Source organism: Musa acuminata, chromosome BXJ1-3 (assembly GCF_036884655.1).
Source record: "Musa acuminata AAA Group cultivar baxijiao chromosome BXJ1-3, Cavendish_Baxijiao_AAA, whole genome shotgun sequence".
In the NCBI taxonomy this organism is placed as follows: Eukaryota; Viridiplantae; Streptophyta; class Magnoliopsida; order Zingiberales; family Musaceae; genus Musa; species Musa acuminata.
In genome coordinates, this window is record NC_088329.1 from 41,735,001 (window position 1) to 41,754,768 (window position 19,768).

The 19,768-nt window shown below is 42.9% G+C and overlaps 2 protein-coding genes and 2 long non-coding RNA genes across 6 annotated transcripts in view; 1 reads left to right on the forward strand and 3 right to left on the reverse strand.

Annotated features, from left to right (window-relative positions):
* LOC135631660 (uncharacterized) overlaps nucleotides 1-6,161 on the reverse strand; it is a 6,299-nt gene extending 138 nt beyond the window's left edge. The window contains exons 1-3 of the long non-coding RNA XR_010494419.1: nucleotides 5,887-6,161; nucleotides 2,354-2,490; nucleotides 1-328 (exon numbers count right to left, since the gene is read on the reverse strand). The exon at nucleotides 1-328 is cut by the window's left edge and continues 138 nt beyond it. This is a non-coding gene — a long non-coding RNA (uncharacterized LOC135631660). The remainder of the gene's footprint in view (nucleotides 329-2,353; nucleotides 2,491-5,886) is intronic.
* Nucleotides 6,162-6,340: 179 nt separating this feature from the next.
* On the forward strand, nucleotides 6,341-8,936 carry LOC135631669 (uncharacterized). 2 transcript variants are annotated; one of them, XR_010494428.1, is made up of 3 exons: nucleotides 6,341-6,709; nucleotides 6,788-6,980; nucleotides 8,272-8,936. It is a non-coding gene; the product is annotated as an uncharacterized LOC135631669 (long non-coding RNA). The 2 variants fall into 2 exon arrangements; XR_010494425.1 differs by having other exon boundaries at nucleotides 6,341-6,980.
* Nucleotides 8,937-9,466: 530 nt separating this feature from the next.
* LOC135631663 (BURP domain-containing protein 12-like) lies at nucleotides 9,467-12,097 on the reverse strand. Its single transcript, XM_065139419.1, has one exon. The coding sequence runs from the start codon at nucleotides 12,011-12,013 to the stop codon at nucleotides 10,070-10,072; it is 1,944 nt and encodes a 647-aa protein (XP_064995491.1). The 5' UTR covers nucleotides 12,014-12,097; the 3' UTR covers nucleotides 9,467-10,069.
* A 4,726-nt stretch (nucleotides 12,098-16,823) lies between these two features.
* On the reverse strand, nucleotides 16,824-19,347 carry LOC103978840 (photosynthetic NDH subunit of subcomplex B 5, chloroplastic). Of its 2 annotated transcripts, XM_065139445.1 has the most exons (6): nucleotides 19,303-19,347; nucleotides 18,859-19,203; nucleotides 18,692-18,749; nucleotides 18,180-18,242; nucleotides 18,016-18,074; nucleotides 16,824-17,258 (listed from the first exon to the last, which is right to left on the reverse strand). In XM_065139445.1, exons 1-6 carry the CDS (start codon nucleotides 19,330-19,332, stop codon nucleotides 17,028-17,030), a joined length of 786 nt encoding a protein of 261 aa, XP_064995517.1. In that variant the 5' UTR covers nucleotides 19,333-19,347; the 3' UTR covers nucleotides 16,824-17,027. The 2 variants fall into 2 exon arrangements, with proteins under 2 accessions (XP_064995517.1, XP_009393061.2); XM_009394786.3 differs by having other exon boundaries at nucleotides 18,859-19,347.
* Nucleotides 19,348-19,768: the final 421 nt, after the last annotated feature.

Genomic DNA, 19,768 nt, shown 5'->3' on the forward strand with positions numbered 1-19,768 from the left:
GACCGACCTGCAAGGCTGGACATACAAAATTATTGTCGGATTGCTGATATCTTGCAATGACGAGAGCACTTTACTCTAAATTTTCTTCTTTTCTTTAATTGATTGGTGCCAGTAGTAAAAGCTCTCGTTGATTCATTTCCTCGTTGTAAATCGATAGTAATACACTCAAAATAAGGAGTAGCTCAGCGATTGGCCTTCAGCTTTTTACCGTTGATTCATTTCCTCGTTGCTCCTTTTACTTTGTCAGCTTCACGCCTTACTGCTAGAGATCAGGAACCTGTCGTGCACCAACAAAGTCTTCTTTTTAATTAAAGGATTCACGCTTCTCCTGTAGAGACAATTTACAAGTTAAATGGCATTAAGTTTTCATCCATGTGAAGATCGCTTTCAATTACCAACAAAAACACAAATGCCAAACAAACATACACCGCGCAGTGAAGAACACCAAGACAGACGTAATTTGTATAGATCTAAAAAATTGCCTAACTTATACAAAAATTTATTGAATAACATATAAAAAGTTGACATTGTTTGTTTGTGAGAACTTCAATTAAATGAAACTGAGTTCGAATGTTTTCTGTTAAGAGTTATAATGTTTTAATTCAATCACGGAAACATCTATTCAGAAACATTCTCTAACTGAAAATTAAGGTTACATTAAAAAAAATAAGACCTTGTCATCCTTATTTCAAAATATGTCAAAATATTCTTAATTTTCATTCAAGATTACTGAAGAACTCTTAAATAAAATATTTTATAAAACTAATAAATATTATCAGATTAATAATTAGTTTTTTTATGAAATTTTTAATTAATTAAGATTGAATTATAGTGTTTTTTTAATAGACTTACAATTCAATAACGAAAAACACTATATGCACACATGAAACCCTATAACCCTACATACATAATTAAACTAAAAACAATGTAATCCATTACTGGATTGATCTATCTGGGTTTTGGTGAACAGCTCAAAAATTAGAATAGTCAACTGTCAATTAGGATATTTTTGTTATATTATAAAGTAAGGTTTTCCTTTTAAACATTTTGAAAATGAGGCGTGCTATCCAGAAAAAAAATCCAAAACTTAAAAAGTTCTTCTTATTTAATTGATATGCATATTTGCACAACTTCTATGATTCAATCACATGCAGGTCCACAGAGAGAACAAGAACCATGTGGGTGGGTGCACACACATTCAGTTTCATGCCCATCTCTAACTCTTATAACTAAGCTTCCAGGTTTCCCATGCCACAGTAAGGTACTTCAAAAAAAAGTAATGGCATATCCCATCAAGCCATGCCTTTGTTGGCACATTTTTAGGACGTGTGAAAGCATGCATATTAAATAATGACTCCAAGTGTTGTTGTCATCAATTTCACACAATCACATTTTATTATAAACAGCGGCATGGCAGCATACCTAAAAATTCACCAATCCCAACTTGATGACAACCACATAAACATGCAGACATAGGACCACTCATGCCTATATGGATGAGTTCAAGTTTTCACATGCATTTAGACGATGCAGGTACAAGAACATCAAATGCAAAATCACATGCACACACCTACATATATTTCATATGCTGATGTTAACAAATTGTTTATGACTATTTCCACTCTTGTCATTTAATGCTTTTTTTTCTTAAGAAATATGCTGCAGTAAAGTTACTTTTGTAAAAGTTCCATTACCATTTTAACTAATTCCATTCCTCTTACTCCTAAGCATATTTCCTATATGATGTTACATGATCCAACTCTTCCATGTTTTACAATAAATTGTTGTCGATGGTCACTCACATTTCCTAGTTTGAAAACACATTTAACTTCATCTGCCTAACTCGAAGATAGGCAAATGCTGTCATGTCCAGACGCCAGCCAAGAAAACACACTGTTTCTTACTGGTAAGAGTGACTATATGCATATTACCAAATACAGTCCTGAGCTTGTGTAAATCCATTAAGTACAGTCTGTTCATGACTTGTCCATTCATTGGACACTTTTTCGTCACAACCACATGCCTACACATATCTTAGATTTAACAATTTATTAAATCATGAATTCTTCCACTTCTGGAAGAAATATGAATAGTAAATTAGCATAAACAGTGGCAGCATGATGAATTCACAATTCATAGGCTGGCATTTAAATTGTTAATTAACAAAAACGATTAAATTATGCTAAATTTTTTTAATAAGCCTCTAAGTTAAAACTTATAGAAGGGAAATCAAGATATAGGATCACAAGAAAAAAAAGTTTTTTAAAACTAAATTAGGAAAATCCAGAATTATTGTGGTCAGCCCATGGATCATGCACCTTTATGGAAAAAAAAAGTTCATTGGCATGCATACCTAACATATAAAATGTTCATCTGCAATTTTGAGCTCACTTATGGCATCTCTCCGGCAAAACCAACTTCATATGCTTGACAGTTGAAATGAACAGAGCTTTCATTGCCAACCACTTTTTCATATTATAAAACAAAAACCTTCAATGTTGCAATTATTTGGAGTCAGCAAATATATTTTCATTAAAAAAATTCCAAAAATCAACATGAACCCTTCTTTAAGAGGCCTAATGTGCTAAAATGCAATTTAAACTTGCAGAATGAATGCAAAACATCATTGTCCTAAAATATATCAGGTCAGGTTCATGATTTTGTTTGTTTGAAAGGTGAAGCACCACCTTCTTGTTAGGGTGGACAAGGGGGGCTAGACATTTCAGACAAACAAGTACTGTATTGAAAACTAGGAGTAGATTTGCAAAAAGCATCTAAATTTAAGGAATGCCCATCCAATTTAGCTTAATGTTTCTTGAGTCTATCTTCTCCTCACACCACTAATTCTAATCAACTCATCTAATCTGACCCAAGTATCCATTGGTCATGAAAGAATTCATGAACAGAAAATTGGACTTCACATAAAGAGACTAATTGTTGTTAATATCTATCTTGGGAAGGGCAAGAAACTGTCACTTTTTTGTGTGTGGGATCTTTTAGCAGCTCATCATCTAGTACATTGAGAATATTAGAAATCTAGTTTCACAGACATGAAGTGACTTAGACAAAGTAGAGTAGAAGTGTAGAACATTACAAAAAGAAGTGGAACATTACTATAAGCAGTTGGATCAAACCCATCAAATACTTCTTGATTGCTGCAACAAATTATGTGTAATTGGTTCTGCAATGCTGAAAGCCAAACAGGCTATTAGCATACATACATGTTATTTTCATGTCATTTTGACCTGGTAGAACTTTATATGGTACTATAACTAATTTTTAGTTAGTTCTCTTTAATCCTGTTAACACTTTTTTCCACATTCGATTCTTTCTCAAACATCATCAATACAGATCCCTATCAGATGAAAAAGAGAGAAAGTTGCCTTAAGCCAGACAACCAACATTGTCTTGAGCATGAATCTTAACCATTTCAATGGCGAAAAAAAGATTCTTATAACCGAACCCAAACAGTTGGGACATTATCACTTGTAAAATGTTATTTAAATAGCACAGTAAATTAGCCTAAATTACTGAATTAATCTTCTGCAATAAGGCATGCATTCTCCTAATTGTTCCTTCTTACGTTCATTCTGAAATTGCCCATCTCAACATTACCTAGCCCTCTTAATATTAAAATTTGTCCTTACTGCTATAATGCCTCTATAATAATCAACCTCAAATGTTGATTAACTCTTTTTTCACACATCTCACATCCATTCTGAAATTTATGGTACGCACAAGTCTCAGCATTATCTAACCCTCAATATCAAAATTCATTCTTACTGCTATAAGACTTCTATGGTTACCAACTTCAAATGTCAATTAACTGTTTCCACACTTATCCTAGACTCAGTGCTCCTGTACTCAAGAAAATGTGACAACTTATTCTCACCAAGCCTCCATACCTAAGCTCAAAAGCAAAATTTCAGCATTAAAAGACCATCTAGGCAATGTTATCAAGCACACATCCTAAATCAATTTTGAGCCTTGCCTCAAAAAAGGGTCCAATGATTCAATGAACCATACCTTAGGCATGCACCTAATGAAATCTTTCAAAAGGTGAACCTCTCTAACACTTAGTTCCAACATAATTTAATTCTACCACTTAAATCTGACAATATTTAATTCTACCATTATTGCTCACTACGACCACTATGTAATACAAAAGTTGGTATTAATTTATTTGTGAACAGAGTAAATCCTCAGTTCTTTGCAAAGGATAGAAAAACCAACCAGAGAAGTTTTTCCTTTATTAAAAGAAAAAAAAAGAATCAAATTTAACACTTGATTGCGCAGATATTGACAAATGGCAATTACATCAATTCTAGAATTATTTTGGTTTCAAATTTATTTTTCAGAAGTAATGACCCCTTGCTTCAATAAGGTGCATGCCTGGCTTCATGTCTTATGTCTAAGAGGCTAAGACCCAATAGTTCTTGGCACCACAAGGCACCTTGAGCCTTCAAAAACTCACGTCTGACCAGCAACTGACCTTCTACAACATGACTATAAAAGCTTTCCATTTCTCAAGCTAAAGAAACTAATCAGAAAGTAAATTAAATATTTCACATTTTTTTATTATTAAAAGATTATATAATATGGACACCTATATTGTCAAGAGTAGTTTGGCTTAAACAACGAGTGCCTGGAAAATGTCAGGACTGCTACAACCAGGGACCATGGAACACAAAAAATCATGATTCCAGTAATTAGGTAGGGCCACCAACAGCTATATGATTAATTACAGCAGTTAAGGTTAAGGATTATCTTCTGTAATAGGTCTACATGCTTGCTTTTGTTAGCAAGCTTAGCATGACTAGTTCAATCTATTGATCATCTTGAGGTGCTTTCATTTAAAATGCACACATCTTACAACCATAATTTAGCTAACTCCTCAATATCAGAGAGCAATTACAGTTGAAGTTTTAGCATGACAAACACAACAAAAACTGTGCATATATGCACAGATTAGCAACATATTCATCATCCACATGGTCGAGGCATAACGAACATCACTTCTTCCATAGGCATTAGTTGTCAATGTTTCCCAGAATAATGTTTTATGTCTGTCTATACCATATTAGTTTATAGTGAGTTAACATGTGCACATCCACAAAGGATGTCACTATTGTTTTGCAGCATATTCTTGGGAAATATTAGCTCAATCTTTGAACAACATTAGACTTGGAATAATATTGTGCTGCGTTTATTTTGATTTTGTCCGAAATTAATATATCGTTTTCACAAGAAGAAAAGAAAAAAAATCCCAAGAATTATGGCTAAATTGTTTCTTATCGGTAAGAATATTAGAATTGGAGTTTGAGCAACGCCCTCCAGTTTCTCAACCATTCATTACCAAGTTGTTTGATGTTGTTGTCAAGCGTTTTAGGGTTAAAGTTTGAGCAACCAACGCATTTTCTTGATCAATTAGAACGGTGGGAAATGAAAACATTAAAGATCGACAGGAAAGAAAGTAGGGTTTTCCGGCGCTGGACTGAGAGACGAGTGCATCGAGGCAAAAGAAAAGACCAAGAATTATAACCAAATTGTGTGTTTGTTGTTGTTGCTAAACGTATTAGGGTTCGACTTTGGGCAACTAATATACTTTCTTGAAAGATCAGAATTGTGGGAGATGAAAAGATTAGAGATCGACGGGAAAGAAAGTAGGGTTCTCCGGCGGTGGACTCAAGAGAGTGAATCAAGGAAAAAGAAAAGATCAAGAATCATGTATAAATTGTTTCTTGTTGTCGTTAATCACATTAGACTTAGGGTTTGGGCAACGGCCATCGTTTCTTGGTCAAAACAGAACCATAGGAGAAGACCCGATTACAGATCAACGGTGAAAAGAAACAGGGTTTCCAAGAAGTGATCGAGGAGGAGGCTTACACGAAGGGCGGCTGGATGAGAGAGGCAGTGCCATGGATGACGCGGTCGATTTCGAAGACCTTCTCCTCCACCTTGAGATGCTCCAGCTATGTCATGGTGAGCCTTGTCTGCCGTCGGAAGAAGAGGAGGCGACAGTATCTGGGTGAGGAGGAGAAGAAGGAAAACGGATGGAAGAAGCCTCCATAAAGATGGAACCACCACCGCTTCTTGGAAGGCCGGAGGAATCGCCGGCAGTTTTGCCCCATCATCTCCTTTCTTGCCCGCCCTCTCATGCCTCGTGGCCCGTCCACGGGCAATGAGAATGTATTTAAGAGATGCAAACCCAAAACCCGATATCGGATCCCTAATGTATTGGATTCGGATTCAAGTCGCTCACTTGTACCCGACTGTTCCCACCGCAAGCCGATCCCGCTCATCCCATGAGAGCCGTTGATCCCGCCGTCCATAGTCGTGATGTGGTTTTCCCTACGGCTGCTTCGTTCATTCCATCTCCCGCCGATGGTCGGTTCTCCGCGAAGAATAGAACCCTAATTCTCCTAATCGCATCTATCCTTCGTTACTTCCGCGTGGTACATCGATTGCTTTTTTCTGTACGTGATCTTTAATCGGCAGATCGGCATTTAGTTTTCCCGAGTTTGATTTGCATTGCGAACTCTGGCACTGGACTTGGTTTCTTTTCCTTTCACCGCTCGATACGCGATCATCGTACAACTATCGACGAGTTTCGCGCACAGAGATTTCTGATTTGTTCTCTGGGATCCTGTTTCTGATGATCCCAGATCGAAAGTCATGGCTGAATGGGAGCACAAAATGTCTTTTTTTGGTGATTATACTTGATGCGTTTCTATACAGTGATGCGTGATTAACTATCAACGATTTAACTGTATAGTTTGTTTTGTAGCCAAGAAAAGGGAGAAAAAAGGAGAAAACTAGCACCGAAGCAAGTTTGAGATTATTGACACAATGTCGGCTGATTCCCTTACTTCATTTAGCATCGCTGTTTGTGTCCTCCAATTTGCATGAGTTATACATTTTGATTTGGTAATTGATGTTGGTCGAAGCTGCTTCAGAGGAGGCTCATTAGTATCCTTCCGGTAAGAGAGAAAACCTCTTGATCTGAAAATTAATGTGGAGCTATTGCACCAGTATCTAGTAACATTATTCAATATTTTACCTGGAAAGTTGTCATAAAGTATTCTCTAAATGGTTGTGGCTTTTAACTTAACAATGATGTCACCTTTTACTTGTGGGAGCTTTAGAAATGATGTAAACTCTTGTATGATTAGAATATGCTGTGGCTTTGTTGCTAATGGCTGTAGATTAGAATATGTATGTATGTCTATGTGTATGTATGTATATGTATATGTGTGTATGTACACCTGTATATACATGTACACACACATATATATATATATATACATGTGTATGAATGTATGTAGATATGTAGATAGTAATTGAACTACTGTTGTTCTAGTATGCGCTACCGAAAAGAAGTTGCTAGCTTGTTTATGATTTTTCTCTTCATGTAATGAACATATAATTTGATTGTAAAGGAAACTCAGCCAGATGTGAAATACACTTGTAAGTTATTGTAGCATAAGTTTATCAGGGTGTGATATCGTTATGAGGCAGGACTTTGGTAATGTCGGAGCAACTCCAACTCCTAGTTGTAGGATTGGTTCCTAGGCTGAAACCAGTTTTGTACTATCTTTGTTGTTTATTTCCATGATAATAATTTCTCCTTTTTGCTGAATGTCTAGATAAACTTGGACTTTGAAAGCTGCTTGATGCTTTTTTATTCTGCTACTGATTACCAAAATATTTATGCAATAGCAGTTGACTGCTGTTATAAATTCCATTGGCCTTCTTGAACCATCGAATTGGATAGTTGTTGCTTGATACTTTGTATCTAAAAATTCGATGCTTCGTCTTTGGTTCACATGCATTGGTCTCTTGTTTATAGTCACTGCCAAAAGATCAAATATCAAATTCCAGAAAGTTTATAAATTAGCCTGTACCTTCTTAGTGACATGTTTCCTAGTACAGACTGCTTCCGTTCATCCTAAACTTTCGAGGTCATTCCTACTGTCAAGGTGGATCCACCTATAGGCTCCTACGATGGTGTCATTTAGTTAACTTCCTAAGACCCATGTTTGGGACGGCACCTTGTTACCTGTGGATTCATCTTCTAGATCAGTGAATGCGCATGATTAACTGTGCATTTCTACTTTCTTGGTACCAGCTGACATGCAAATCTACAATACATATCACGTTACGTGTCTTTAGTTGTCAAGAACTCGGTATAACTCTTAGCTCGTTCTTTCCTCTGATACTCCTTGCATTATCTTTGCTGTTATTGGGACTAATATTTGACGTTTCTTAAAGCCAGTGGATTTGATGAAGGCAGATACAACCGTAAGATCGACATGTTTAAAGGATCAATGAGGCTTGCTGTGGACAAATGGCGGCACATACAAGTGACAGATCCAGCTGATTTCACTGTGAACGAAGAGAATAATCTTTCTTTGATCGAGTACGAGCTGGTGACTGTGGTTGAAGGGTGATTGAGAACTAGCCATGCCAAGGCATGACTTCATGAATCAGTATTGGTTTTCTAATGAACCGTGAGGAGGATCTTCCGATCTCTCTCAGATGCTTTTCCCAAAGTTGCTCGGCCGAAGTCTGTTATGGTGAAAAATAGGTCTCAGATAGAGTCATGAAGAAGCTACCACCCGAAGGTGATGAATCCTTGTCAACACAGCACAGCTCACTGTGATACTGAAATTGGCAAGATGTTGGTAAGCATAATATTGTCATCTAAAACCTGCACTTTTCAGTTATTTGTGAATTTTAATTTCCAGATGTCGCCACTCTGGTCGTTGCTTTTTAATGGAGTGGGTGCTTCTATCATGTCGAGAGAGAGAGGAAACCACAGGTGATCATTTCGCCAATGTTGTTCCTTAGATTATCTGCTCATTTTTTGTGTCCGAAAACACTGATCACTACTGCATTTTGTTGGAAAAACCCCTAACTGGAAAGCTTGACAATCACTGAGATTTCATTGTTGTCTTGCATCATTGCTTCAGTAATTTGGAATCTCATATGTCCATTTGACTGCTGGATCATTGTGCTCTGCACCTCTTACTGCTTGTGATTAGGTGCTCTAAGATGATGTTAGACAATGTGTAGTGCTGCAACTTGATGACATCTGAATGATCATGCCATCTTTCTACTATTTTATTTGGTTATGAGCTTGTTTGCCAGCCAAAGTCTTCCACCTTGTCCTGCTTCCCGTTTTCTCGATTAGCATGCATCTTCTGAAATGATTAGGGATGATAAGCTTTTCCCATCACAATGTCAACATTTAACTTCAAACTACAGCAGGACTTTGTCCTGTACATGGATCGCCTGCCTGCCTGCAGTCTTGTAGTTGTTAGAATCAGCCTTGATATGTGCGACCAAAAGCTTGCTCGGTGTGGTCGCTTTAGCCCATTAATTGGATTCTATTTGTCAGAATCCAAGGAACTAAAGCCACAAATAAAGGAAAAGGCAGACGGAGAAAGAAGAGATCAGATCAAAGTTGAACTGTTAAAGCTGAGCTAAAGCGCAGCGAGAGATCTTTTCTTTTCCTGCATGACAAGAACAAAGTGCCATTTTGCAGCAATGTCCATTCGACATCTGCAGGCTTTTGCGTTGATCCGGCTGCGAAGAACAGAGTCGTTGCTGCGTTCTAATCTTCTTCGCCGCCGAACTAATAGCGTGACCTAAGAGCCTCACTTGAATCTGACAAGATAATGCGACTCCTCATTCGCCCAGGATCGTCGAGGACAACACACGTCCATCCCCTCAAGGCGAGTCGCCGGAGGACACAGGTTCCTGTTCTACAACTATGGCATCTTACCTTCCATTCATTACACATGAACTGCTAAATCACTGGGCTTTCTCCATGAGCAAAAGCTGCTTCATCCACACCACCCCAAGTTTGAACCGAAATCGCTCGCAGAATCCCACATTGTGACGAGGGAATTCGGCAAATCTTTGTGTGGTCTCTCGTTATTTTCCTTCTTCCCCGGCTTTACAGTGAGGAGCAGAGAAATATTATATTTAATATATAGGAGAGAGAGAGAGAGAGAGAGAGAGGGGGGGGGAGGGGTGGAGAGAGTCTGCGACCGACCCAGAGGGATCAATCGGCGACCGTCCACGTCATGTCCCCCTCGAAGATCCAATGGCAGACCTCGATCTTCCCTGGCGCGGAGCCCAGCGCCACGAAGGCACCATGGGTGGGGCTCCAGGCCGACGTGTCGAGGTGACAGATGGCGACGCCGTGGTTGATCATCTGCTTGGAATGGACGGCTAGGATGTCTGCCTCGTACACCCGCACCTTGGGTACCGAGTGGCAGTAGTACACGAGGTAGGGGAAGAGGCTCTGGTGGCAGGACACGGAGCGGGTGACCTTACCGCCGTTCGCACCGCTCACTCGCCCGATGAGGACGTCGGCGTTGGAGCCCGCCGTGGTGGCCGTGCTCCGCACCACCACGTCGCTCCCCAGCACCGACACCGCGAAGTCGATCACGTCCTCCGCCGAGGTGGCGCACCGTTTCGTCTCGCCGCGGCTGGGCGCGCGCTCGCACTCCTCCACCGTGTCGCCCACCGCCTTCCCCAGCGCCGTGTCCGCCGGGATCCCGAAGATCCGTCGCACCTCGGCGGGGGAGAACGGGATCCGCCCCGCGATCGACCGCGGGAGGAAGGACCGCGGCGGCATCTTGTCCCGGATGTCCGGCATCGGCATCACGCTTCCCCGCCGCAGGTCGTGCTCGCGGAAGAACTTGCCCGGCTCCACCAGCCACCGGTTGGATGGCTTCCCGGCCGCCCGCCGAAGGGAGAGGAGGGAGGCGGTGGCGGCGGCGCGCGCGGAGGAGGACGAGGGGTCGACGGAGGAGTTGCGGTAGGACTTGAAGTCGACGCCGGATTTGGCGTAGCCCTTGAAGGAGGTGTTGTCGCCGGCGTAGCTCTTGAACGTGACCCTGTGCTTGGCCAAGCCCTCCCCGTAGCCCTTGAAGGAGTCGCTGCCCGGGTTGAAGGAGTCGCCGTAGTTGACGAAGTCGGCGGTAGCGGCGCCGCCTCCCTTGGCGTACGAGGCGAAGCTGTCGTCGCCCACGTTCGACTGGTCGCGGTAGCTGCTGAACCGCTCCGACCCAGAGTTGCCGCCGGCGCCGTAGGACCGGAAGTTGTTCTCAGGCACGTTGCCGTTGAACCCATAGGACGCGAAGGAGTCGTTGGCGCCTTTGGCACCCTCGCCGTAGCCGGCGAAGGAGGAGCCGATGACGTTGGAGTTGTTGGCGTAGCTGGTGAAGGAGGTGGGCACGCGGTCGCCGTCCTTGCCGTATCCGGCGAAGGACTGGTCCCCGGCGTTGGTGTCGTCGGAGTAGCTGGAGAATGACCGACGGCGACCGGTGGCGTCCGCGTCGTAGTTGGTGAACTTGAGGTCAGGCACGTTGGACTCATGGTCGTAGGAGGCGAAGTCGCCGGCGCCGCCGGTGGCGGAGGAGCCGTAGCTGGTGAAGTTTGCGGTGACGACGTTCCCATCGGGGGCGTAGGAGGCGAAGGAGTCGTTGTGGCCGGTGGAGTCGCGGCTGTAGCGTCGGAAGGTGTCGACGGGAACGTTGAGGTCGTCGGAGTAGTGCTTGAAGGCGCTGCGCCCGCCGGAGGCGCCGGTACCGTAGTCGGAGAAGTTGGAGTTCTGGTAGGAGGCGAAGGCGGAGGAGTCGTCCTTGCGGGCGGCGGCAGAGTAGGTGTTGGCTTGGGCGGGGGAGCAGAGGAGCCGAGCGGCGGCGCAGAGTGCGGGGAGGCGCGTGGAAAGTGCGGAAGGGTCAGCAGCGGCGAGGGACGAGAAGGTGGCGGAGTCAACGGCAGAGAGCGGGGAAAGCTTGGCGAGGAGGAAGGCTGGCTGTGGCCGGCTCATGGGCACCTTGCGGTTCCAGTACCGGATCACGGCCGCCCTGGCCGTGAAGGGGTTTGGGGCGCTCTCGCTGGCGGAGGCTTCAGAGGCCGCCACGTGGTGCCGAGCAGAGAACGGCAAGACCAGCAGCAAGATGAAGTAGAATAGAGCTGCCGTGGCGGTGGCCATTGAAGCGCCAAACGGGAGGAGAGCGAGCGAGCAAGGAATGAAGGGCGGGGAGGGGGGAATAAGTAGAGAGAGAGAGGATAGGGAAGAAGGAGAGGGTGGCTTATATCTGAGTTGGTAAAGCTATTATGTGCGTAAAGTAAATTGGATTTGGACCACATCGGAACATTGTATCCGATAACTCAAATCTACCTGCTTTAGATCCCAACTTAAAGCATCACCGGCAGTGAAAGCAGCAGAATGTCCTGCCAAGTCAAAGCTCGCCATGAATTGAAGGCACGGATCGGAGAGTGCTCGCGCGGAGTAACTAAGATGGCACAGTGCGGGGCGAGTGAATGTTCGCCTGTACCAGTCATACAGGAAAGGAAGAGTGGACGAGGCACTCGGCGGCGAGGCGTCGCCAACCTCGTCCGCGGGTGAGCTTTTAGGGACGAGCACAGCAACAAGAGACAAGAATTACAAGTGTTGCTGACAGCGGAAGAGTTGTATATGGGAGCTCAATTTCCGATGGCGAAAAGATGCGGAGCCATTCGGTCGCTGCCAAGCTCGACAGAGAACTAATGAAGAAAGGTGTTGGACCACGCACGTTCTCGGTTGCTCCGGCCCTCGGCCACTCTTCGTCTGTGAATCTACCGCATGGTGGCCTTTCAGATTGCTTCAAGGGATTCACTTCACTGGGTTTAACTAACCCATCTCAGTTGCAGGTACTGACTTGGGTCCATTCGGTCGATGGCGAGGGTGAGGATGATGACGCGGCCACCGAGTTGGGCACTGTTAGTTTCGTGCACCAGTGAGGTCGTCCGGCAATACGTCTCGGCTGACCTGCAGCTATCAATTCCTCGACGTAGTCGACTCACGAGAAAATTAATTGCCCATGCAACAAACATCAGCTCATCTGAGGACGACATGGCACTCTGTCTCGCATCGAGCCACCCATCCACCGAGAGAGAGAGAGAGAGAGAGAGAGAGAGGCCGTAGTGCTCGCTCGTCGTCCCCGGGAGCCAAACGAAACAACGCGTTATCGGCACCGATGGATTCTGAGTCACGCGTCGCAAGACGATAAGAAGAGGTAGAGGGGGACCTCCCGAGGTTGAAACCGCGTGGAAATGGAGTCCCCCCTCTCTCTCTCTCTCTCTCTCTCTGTCTCTCTTCCACCCACTGCCCTGCGCTTCACGTGCGCGGATGTATCCGCCCGCTTCCGACTGTGCTTTTCTTATCCTCCTATCGACGACGGTGCAAAAGAGACGGGGAAAGGGATCCGTGAGGAGAGTCGGATAAAGTGTGACCTCTGAATCAGAAATCTGAGCGTCATTTTTATGGTTAATTATATATTATATCTTTATAGTTAGATCTGTTTAGTATTTTAATTTTTAAATTTAAAAAAATTATATTAAAATTTTATGGAAGTAAGATATTTAATCATAATGTTATTGATTTTATTGATGGAATATATGTCGTACGTTCATAAATGACATAAAAATGATGAAAAAAATAATTTTAATATTCAAATTATGTTTTCAATGGTGACGGACGATGACATCGTTGGGAGTTACGGATGACTATTATGGATGAGGAAGAAGAGCAAAAATAAGATGTGAGGCAAAATGAGAGGATGAAGACAATGACGCAAATATCGATAATCTATATATACGTCGATGCCGCTCGATGACTGTGTTAGCGCCAACGTAAATGCAAAACGACAACAGGACCACTTGATATTTGCATTAGCACGGATAATAATACGAGGAAGGACGACATCGTTCTGCATTGTGTTGATGTAAATGCAGACGCAGAGCGACGAAAGGGTCACTCAACATCTATATCGACATCAACAAAGATATAGAGTGATGTCGCTCTACATCTGCGTTAGTGCCGACAATAATGCGAGGAAGGGCGATGCTCATCCTTTTCCCTCGTCCCTAATCCCTTATCATTCTTCTCCCTTTTGTCGCTCGACATACACAAGGGGGAAGAAGGATGACTTGACATCCCCACATCATTCTACATCGCTCATCCTTCTCCCCCCTTGTACATGCCAAGCGACAAAAAGGGAAAGAAGGAGAACACCACCCTTCCCCGCATTGTTGTCGGTGTTGACATAATTGTCGAACGATGCCAATGAAGATGTAGAGCATTGACATTTGCAACATCTTCTTTCTCTCTCTCTTGGCATTACGCTATCTCCTTATCCTCCTCCTCCCTTACAAAAAGTCGTAGAAGTCCCTAGCGTTCTCATATGTTGTTAATTAGTCATCATTTTTTAAGTCTAGAAAATCGAAATACTAAAAATATTTAACTACAAAAGATAATCTATAATTAATCATCATTTTCGTATGTTGGTGTGAGGATTAAGAGCATGATTAATTACATATAGACCAACCAAGACTGTGTCATATTCCTATGCATGCGGGAAACAAAAGAATCTACGAGCATGATTAGTAGCACCACATTTCTAAGCACATTTTTCATCTTTATTAAAATTTTTAAGCCAAATATTATTGTGGGCCATTAAAAGAAAAGATTCCATAAAATATTGTATTATTTTTCTCTACTTAAATTATTTATTTATTGATGCATGATTACATGCAATGTATGTGATGCGTCTCATCACATCATACTATAACTCGCACGGCCTAACATCGCAAGGGAACAGATCCCAGTTCTATTGTCGGCTGCTGATACAGGCCACATCATACTTGCTGTTACAGTAGTAAGCACTACTCCATTGCCATCGCTCTGCAGTCGAATTGACAGAGTTCATCTCTCCTGTCTAACTTAACCATCATGTTGACATGCAGAACATTAAGCTCCAAGAAAAATTAGCAGTGGCATGAGAATTTACCTTACGAGAACAGCTAGCTAGGAATCAAGAAGCTGTTCTGACCTGTGATTCGGAGGGAGCAAACCTTGATGGATTGATTCATGGCAGGGAAAGGAGGATAACCAGAGTAGATCTTACAGAGAAATAAGAGCCAAGCCATGGTCACATGCATCCATCCACTCGTGGAAGGACTGCCAGAAGAGAGACTTCTCCAACATTCTCTTGGCGTCCACCACTGCCCGCTCCCAACCTTTCTTCACGAGTTCACCTTGCGATCTCCGGCTTTCTTCTTCTTCTCGCGCCCGCGTTCTACTGTGCGGTCATCCGTTAGCCTAAATCGAGATGGCTGGTGTGGTGTGGTTTTCCTGACACTGTAGTCCATCTCGATCGACCAACCTCATCCATATCCGGAAGAACATCATACGAACAGTTGATTGACGCTTAATGTTGCCTCTTTGTGCCGCGATGTAGCGGCGGAAAGGAATCAGAGATCTCCTCCTGCAGCATCTCAGTACTCCATCTCGTGGTACCGCCGCTGTTGCTTTGCCATTCGCAACAGGCAACGGAGACACAGAAAGTTGGCAGCGAAGAGGCCAAAGCACGCGTTTGTCTCCATCCTCGCGAGGCCTCGGCATCGTATGCGTCAGGCATTTTTTGTTCTCTTGGAGGAGCAAAGCAACAAAAATGGCTGTAGGATCACATGCACCCAATTGTAGCGCATTGCGATGGCAGAGGGTCTCCTCCTCTTTAATGAGCCCTTTGGGTGACCACTTCGACTGGTCCACTTGAGATTGCTGCTGCTCTCTGCTGATGATTACGTACCTCAGCAGCCATGGCTACATGCCTTCTGCTTCGCCCATCCGAGAGTTCGTCATATGATCTTTCTTCTTCGTTTCATCACATTAATGCTTCTAAATCAATCACTGGAGGGAGGCTCCATAAGCAAACTGCAGTGGCAGATGTCCTGAGTAACTCAAATCATAATGTTGATTGCCACATGAGAATTGAAGCTTCAAAATGCACTTGACATAACACACAGAATTGGCAACTAGAAATCACCACCTTCTTAGAGTTGCCATGCCATGGAACCAACTGACTGCCCTATTTGTTTCTTGTTACCCAACACATATCTTTAGCCTAAATAATCTAACATCCTCTTCTTCTATGATATCTTTAGCTTCGAAAGCTTGCTTTCTCAACTCTAATCTGCATATGAGTTTCTTTAGGTTCGGTTGGCCTGAGAACGACATCAGAAACCGATTTCAACCACTGCTCATCATGATTGTCGTAAGGGTTTCGGAGAAAGGAACCCAAAGTTTCCTTTCACTTTTCCCTGTTTTCACTCTTTTCCTTGTGTCCCCTTCCTCCTTTTTTTCTTTTTTTTTTTTTCCCTTTCTTTTTGTCTTTCCATTTCAAAATAAGTTGTAATTTTGACTATCATAAATTTGAGCAGGTTTGATGGTTCATTAAGGATCCAAATCGGTTTTCTTTTTTTCAAGATATCTGTATAAGAAGACCTAAGCCAAAAGATCAACCAACCAACTATTGCTTCCTTCGCTTGTCTATCAAGAAATTTCTTTCATTTTCACCTTGATTTTTCTTTTCTTTTATTGTTGCTCGAAGCTGAAAGACGCTACATTTGTACCATACAGAGAGGTTATACGGATGTCAAAGATCGAGTAAATATTATGTTGGAGACATACTTGTACCATGCCATGATCTTATATTGCAAATGCAACGTTTCATGAAAGGAGAACATGCATCAGTTAATATTACGATAGATCAAGTTAACTTCAATCATGAATCAGCTATTTGTAAAAGCAAGACCACATACATAGATTTTTTTTTTTTTTTTCAGATCTGACTATCATTACAAAAATAATAAAAAGAGAATTATATATGTGCTGACATTGAGTTTGTGTTTCAATACTGGTATGGTAGGTATATACCAGTTTGACCCAATATTTATATCATTACTCAAAGCATCACATGTATGAGTAACCAGTAATTCGATGGAATTCACTATTACTACTGTAGGTTTTGTTCAAATACCTAATGGCATCAGGCCACAATAATTGCTACACGTTTAACAGGTACAACAAATCAAAACATAACATTTTCATTTACTTTCAGGAAGGGTCAAGTAAAACTTACAATCTGCATATGACACAGTTAGCTCACCCGCTCGTGGTAGCATCACAGCTTTACAATGTCATCCCTCTTCACCGTGAAGTCCCAGAGCTCGCCGTACTTCTCATTGAAGTCCCAGATGTCCATGGAGTTGTACTCAGCTATCAACTTGTCACGAGCCGCTCGATCCATGTTATATATCTGAGGCTCAAAATTATGAGGCTTATCCGGCTTCCCCATCTCAATGGCACAGAATACGACGACAAAGATAGCTGCTCCTATGTACAAATACTCACCCTGCCATGGACATTTCAATCAAGGAGTTACATCTCAAATAAGCATCAGATTGTTAGACCTCAGAAACTACTCGGCAAAAGTTCTCAAAAAAATGATCTGCTAAAATCATGTCTAGCACAGAAGAAAACCATTAGCATAATAAGCTATTTGCAAAAAAAAAAAAAAAGGAATTTTGCAGTTAATTGAGAGACTAATATATGGTCATGTCATAAGTATATGCTTGGATGTGTTCAGGAGATTTAACAGCAAAACACAGTTTTCAAACATATCGTGGAATAATGATCAAGATAAACACATTCGTTATCAATTCCAAACAACATTGTTTAGGAAGTGCTTCTGGAGCATATTCTAATTAAATTGAAATATGAGAATTGCTGCCAATATAAATACAAAATTTCACATTTCGAAAGGAGTCAATGAACAGCTGAAAGTGAAAATTTGGGAATCTAGATAAAACATAGATGAAAATGTTTATTTCAGTCAGTTCTTCTTAATTATCTAACCCTGCTGAAACCTTCAAGAAATTCAAAACCAGCATGAGGATACTGAATGTTTCATATAAACATGTGACTGTGTGAGAATCCCAGTTCACAAGAAAAAGAGATTCAAGTTTTATTGAGGAATAAAATGTGCTTTCACATCTCATGCTTCATTTGTGCTGTAGGACAAATTGAGTCTTAAACACGATTTCTCCATAAGATATTGAGAAATGAGAATTTATCAATGGCATGTGTTAAGCAGCAGGAGACTACTTAACTGGTACATGGTAAGCCAAACCAGCTGTGACTGCAGGGAGAAACAACCAAGAAATAAGCCCTGCAAGGAATCGACATGACAAAACTTGGTGATTCAACATGAGAGGAATACAAAATGTTGTTAAAAGAAAGAAACAAGAGAACCAAACAATTTCGACCATCTCACCTTGAAAGCCAGTAGGTGGCTCTGCAGCTTGATACTCGGCCACTACGGCTTCCCAGAAGCCGCCTACAGAGAGGTTAGAAGCAAACAACTCAAAAAGATGAAGAACAAGAATCTCACACACCGTAAGAAGAAGGTGCAGCAACCATCTTTATATATATTGGATTCAGCAGAAATAAGAACAGATATAGAAAGCACACAGGCAACCTTGAACCAAAAGTATCTTATTGACTGTTTCTTCTCGACAATGTCACAAATTCCGTAATTCACTTATCAAACTCTGTGAACGCTATGCTTCTTTGGAAAAGAAAGAGTGGAATTGTTAGAGAAAGAACCTAAAATCAATTAATTTCCCCCCTCTTTTATCCTTTACGCAATTTCCCCCTTCATTAGTATTTAGGAATAGAAGTTAGTGAGCTCTTAAAAGTAATTGGACGAGATCTTTATGTGAAAAACACAATCCACAATTCCAGTGAGCTGATCAAGAAACAACAGTATCCCAGTAAGAATGGTACCTTCATGTCCCTCGTGATACGTGTGGTGCCCATCGTACTCCCCATATATGAAGTCTTCCTGCACACCCCACCAATTTCATCACGGGAAGCACAAAGGTTGGATCTTTTTAGCTGCAGATGACAGGAATTAACTAAAAGAGATGGCGATGAAGAAACACGGAGCTCACCGCACTGACGCCGTTGGTTCGCCATCGATCGTGCGGGTCCTCTTCGAGGTCGGGCTCGATCTCCGTCAGCCCGGCCCTGGGCCGGGTGGAGCTACGGTCCCGCTGCATCCCCATGCGGAGAAACCCAAGGCTGGGGGTTTCTGCGGGGGGAGCCCTAATCCCGAGTCTCCTGAATGGCTTCACGGCGACCGCCGTCGCCAGGGGCGGTAAGGAGGCCGCGGCGAGGGCAGCGGGAGGCGACGTGGCGACCATCCCCATCTTGTTTTGGTCTGCTTCCCCGCCCTCTTCGTTATCGTTTAGATCCCGTGCAAGCGTGGGAATCTCGCACATGATTCGATGGCTTTTCTGGATCGCGTGGTCGATGTAAAAGTCAGAACCGTTGGATGCCGATCCGACGGTGAGATTAGAACGATCTACAACGAGTGTTCGTGTGTTGGGACTCACATGGTTTGGACGATGGAAACGGAAACCCATCCGCTACCTTATCCACGCTGGGGATTGAACGGTATACGGACGCGTGTAAGTCACGTGACTATAAGAAACCAAGCACGTGGCTGGAATGTGAGAACTGGTTTCTCGATCGCCGAAACTGGTGAGCTTTATGCGGTTCGTATGTGGCCTTGGGGTTGACTTGTCACGAACGACGACTTCTTCCGGGAGCTCAGTTCAAGGGCGTCAGGTTCACGGAGGTTCCCATCAACCGCGGCGTCGAGTTGCATCTTCCTCGCCTTCGCCATGGAATACGACTTCCAGCTCCCCCACGCCCACCGATGGCTGGTTCAACGTGGTCCGCGTCGCCGACAACCTCTCCCCCTCCGCGGTCTCCTCAATCAAGCAGAGCAACGCAACGTGAGGGTCGCACGCAGAACCTACACTAGTGTAATAGAAATCGAACAGAGCAACAAGGAAA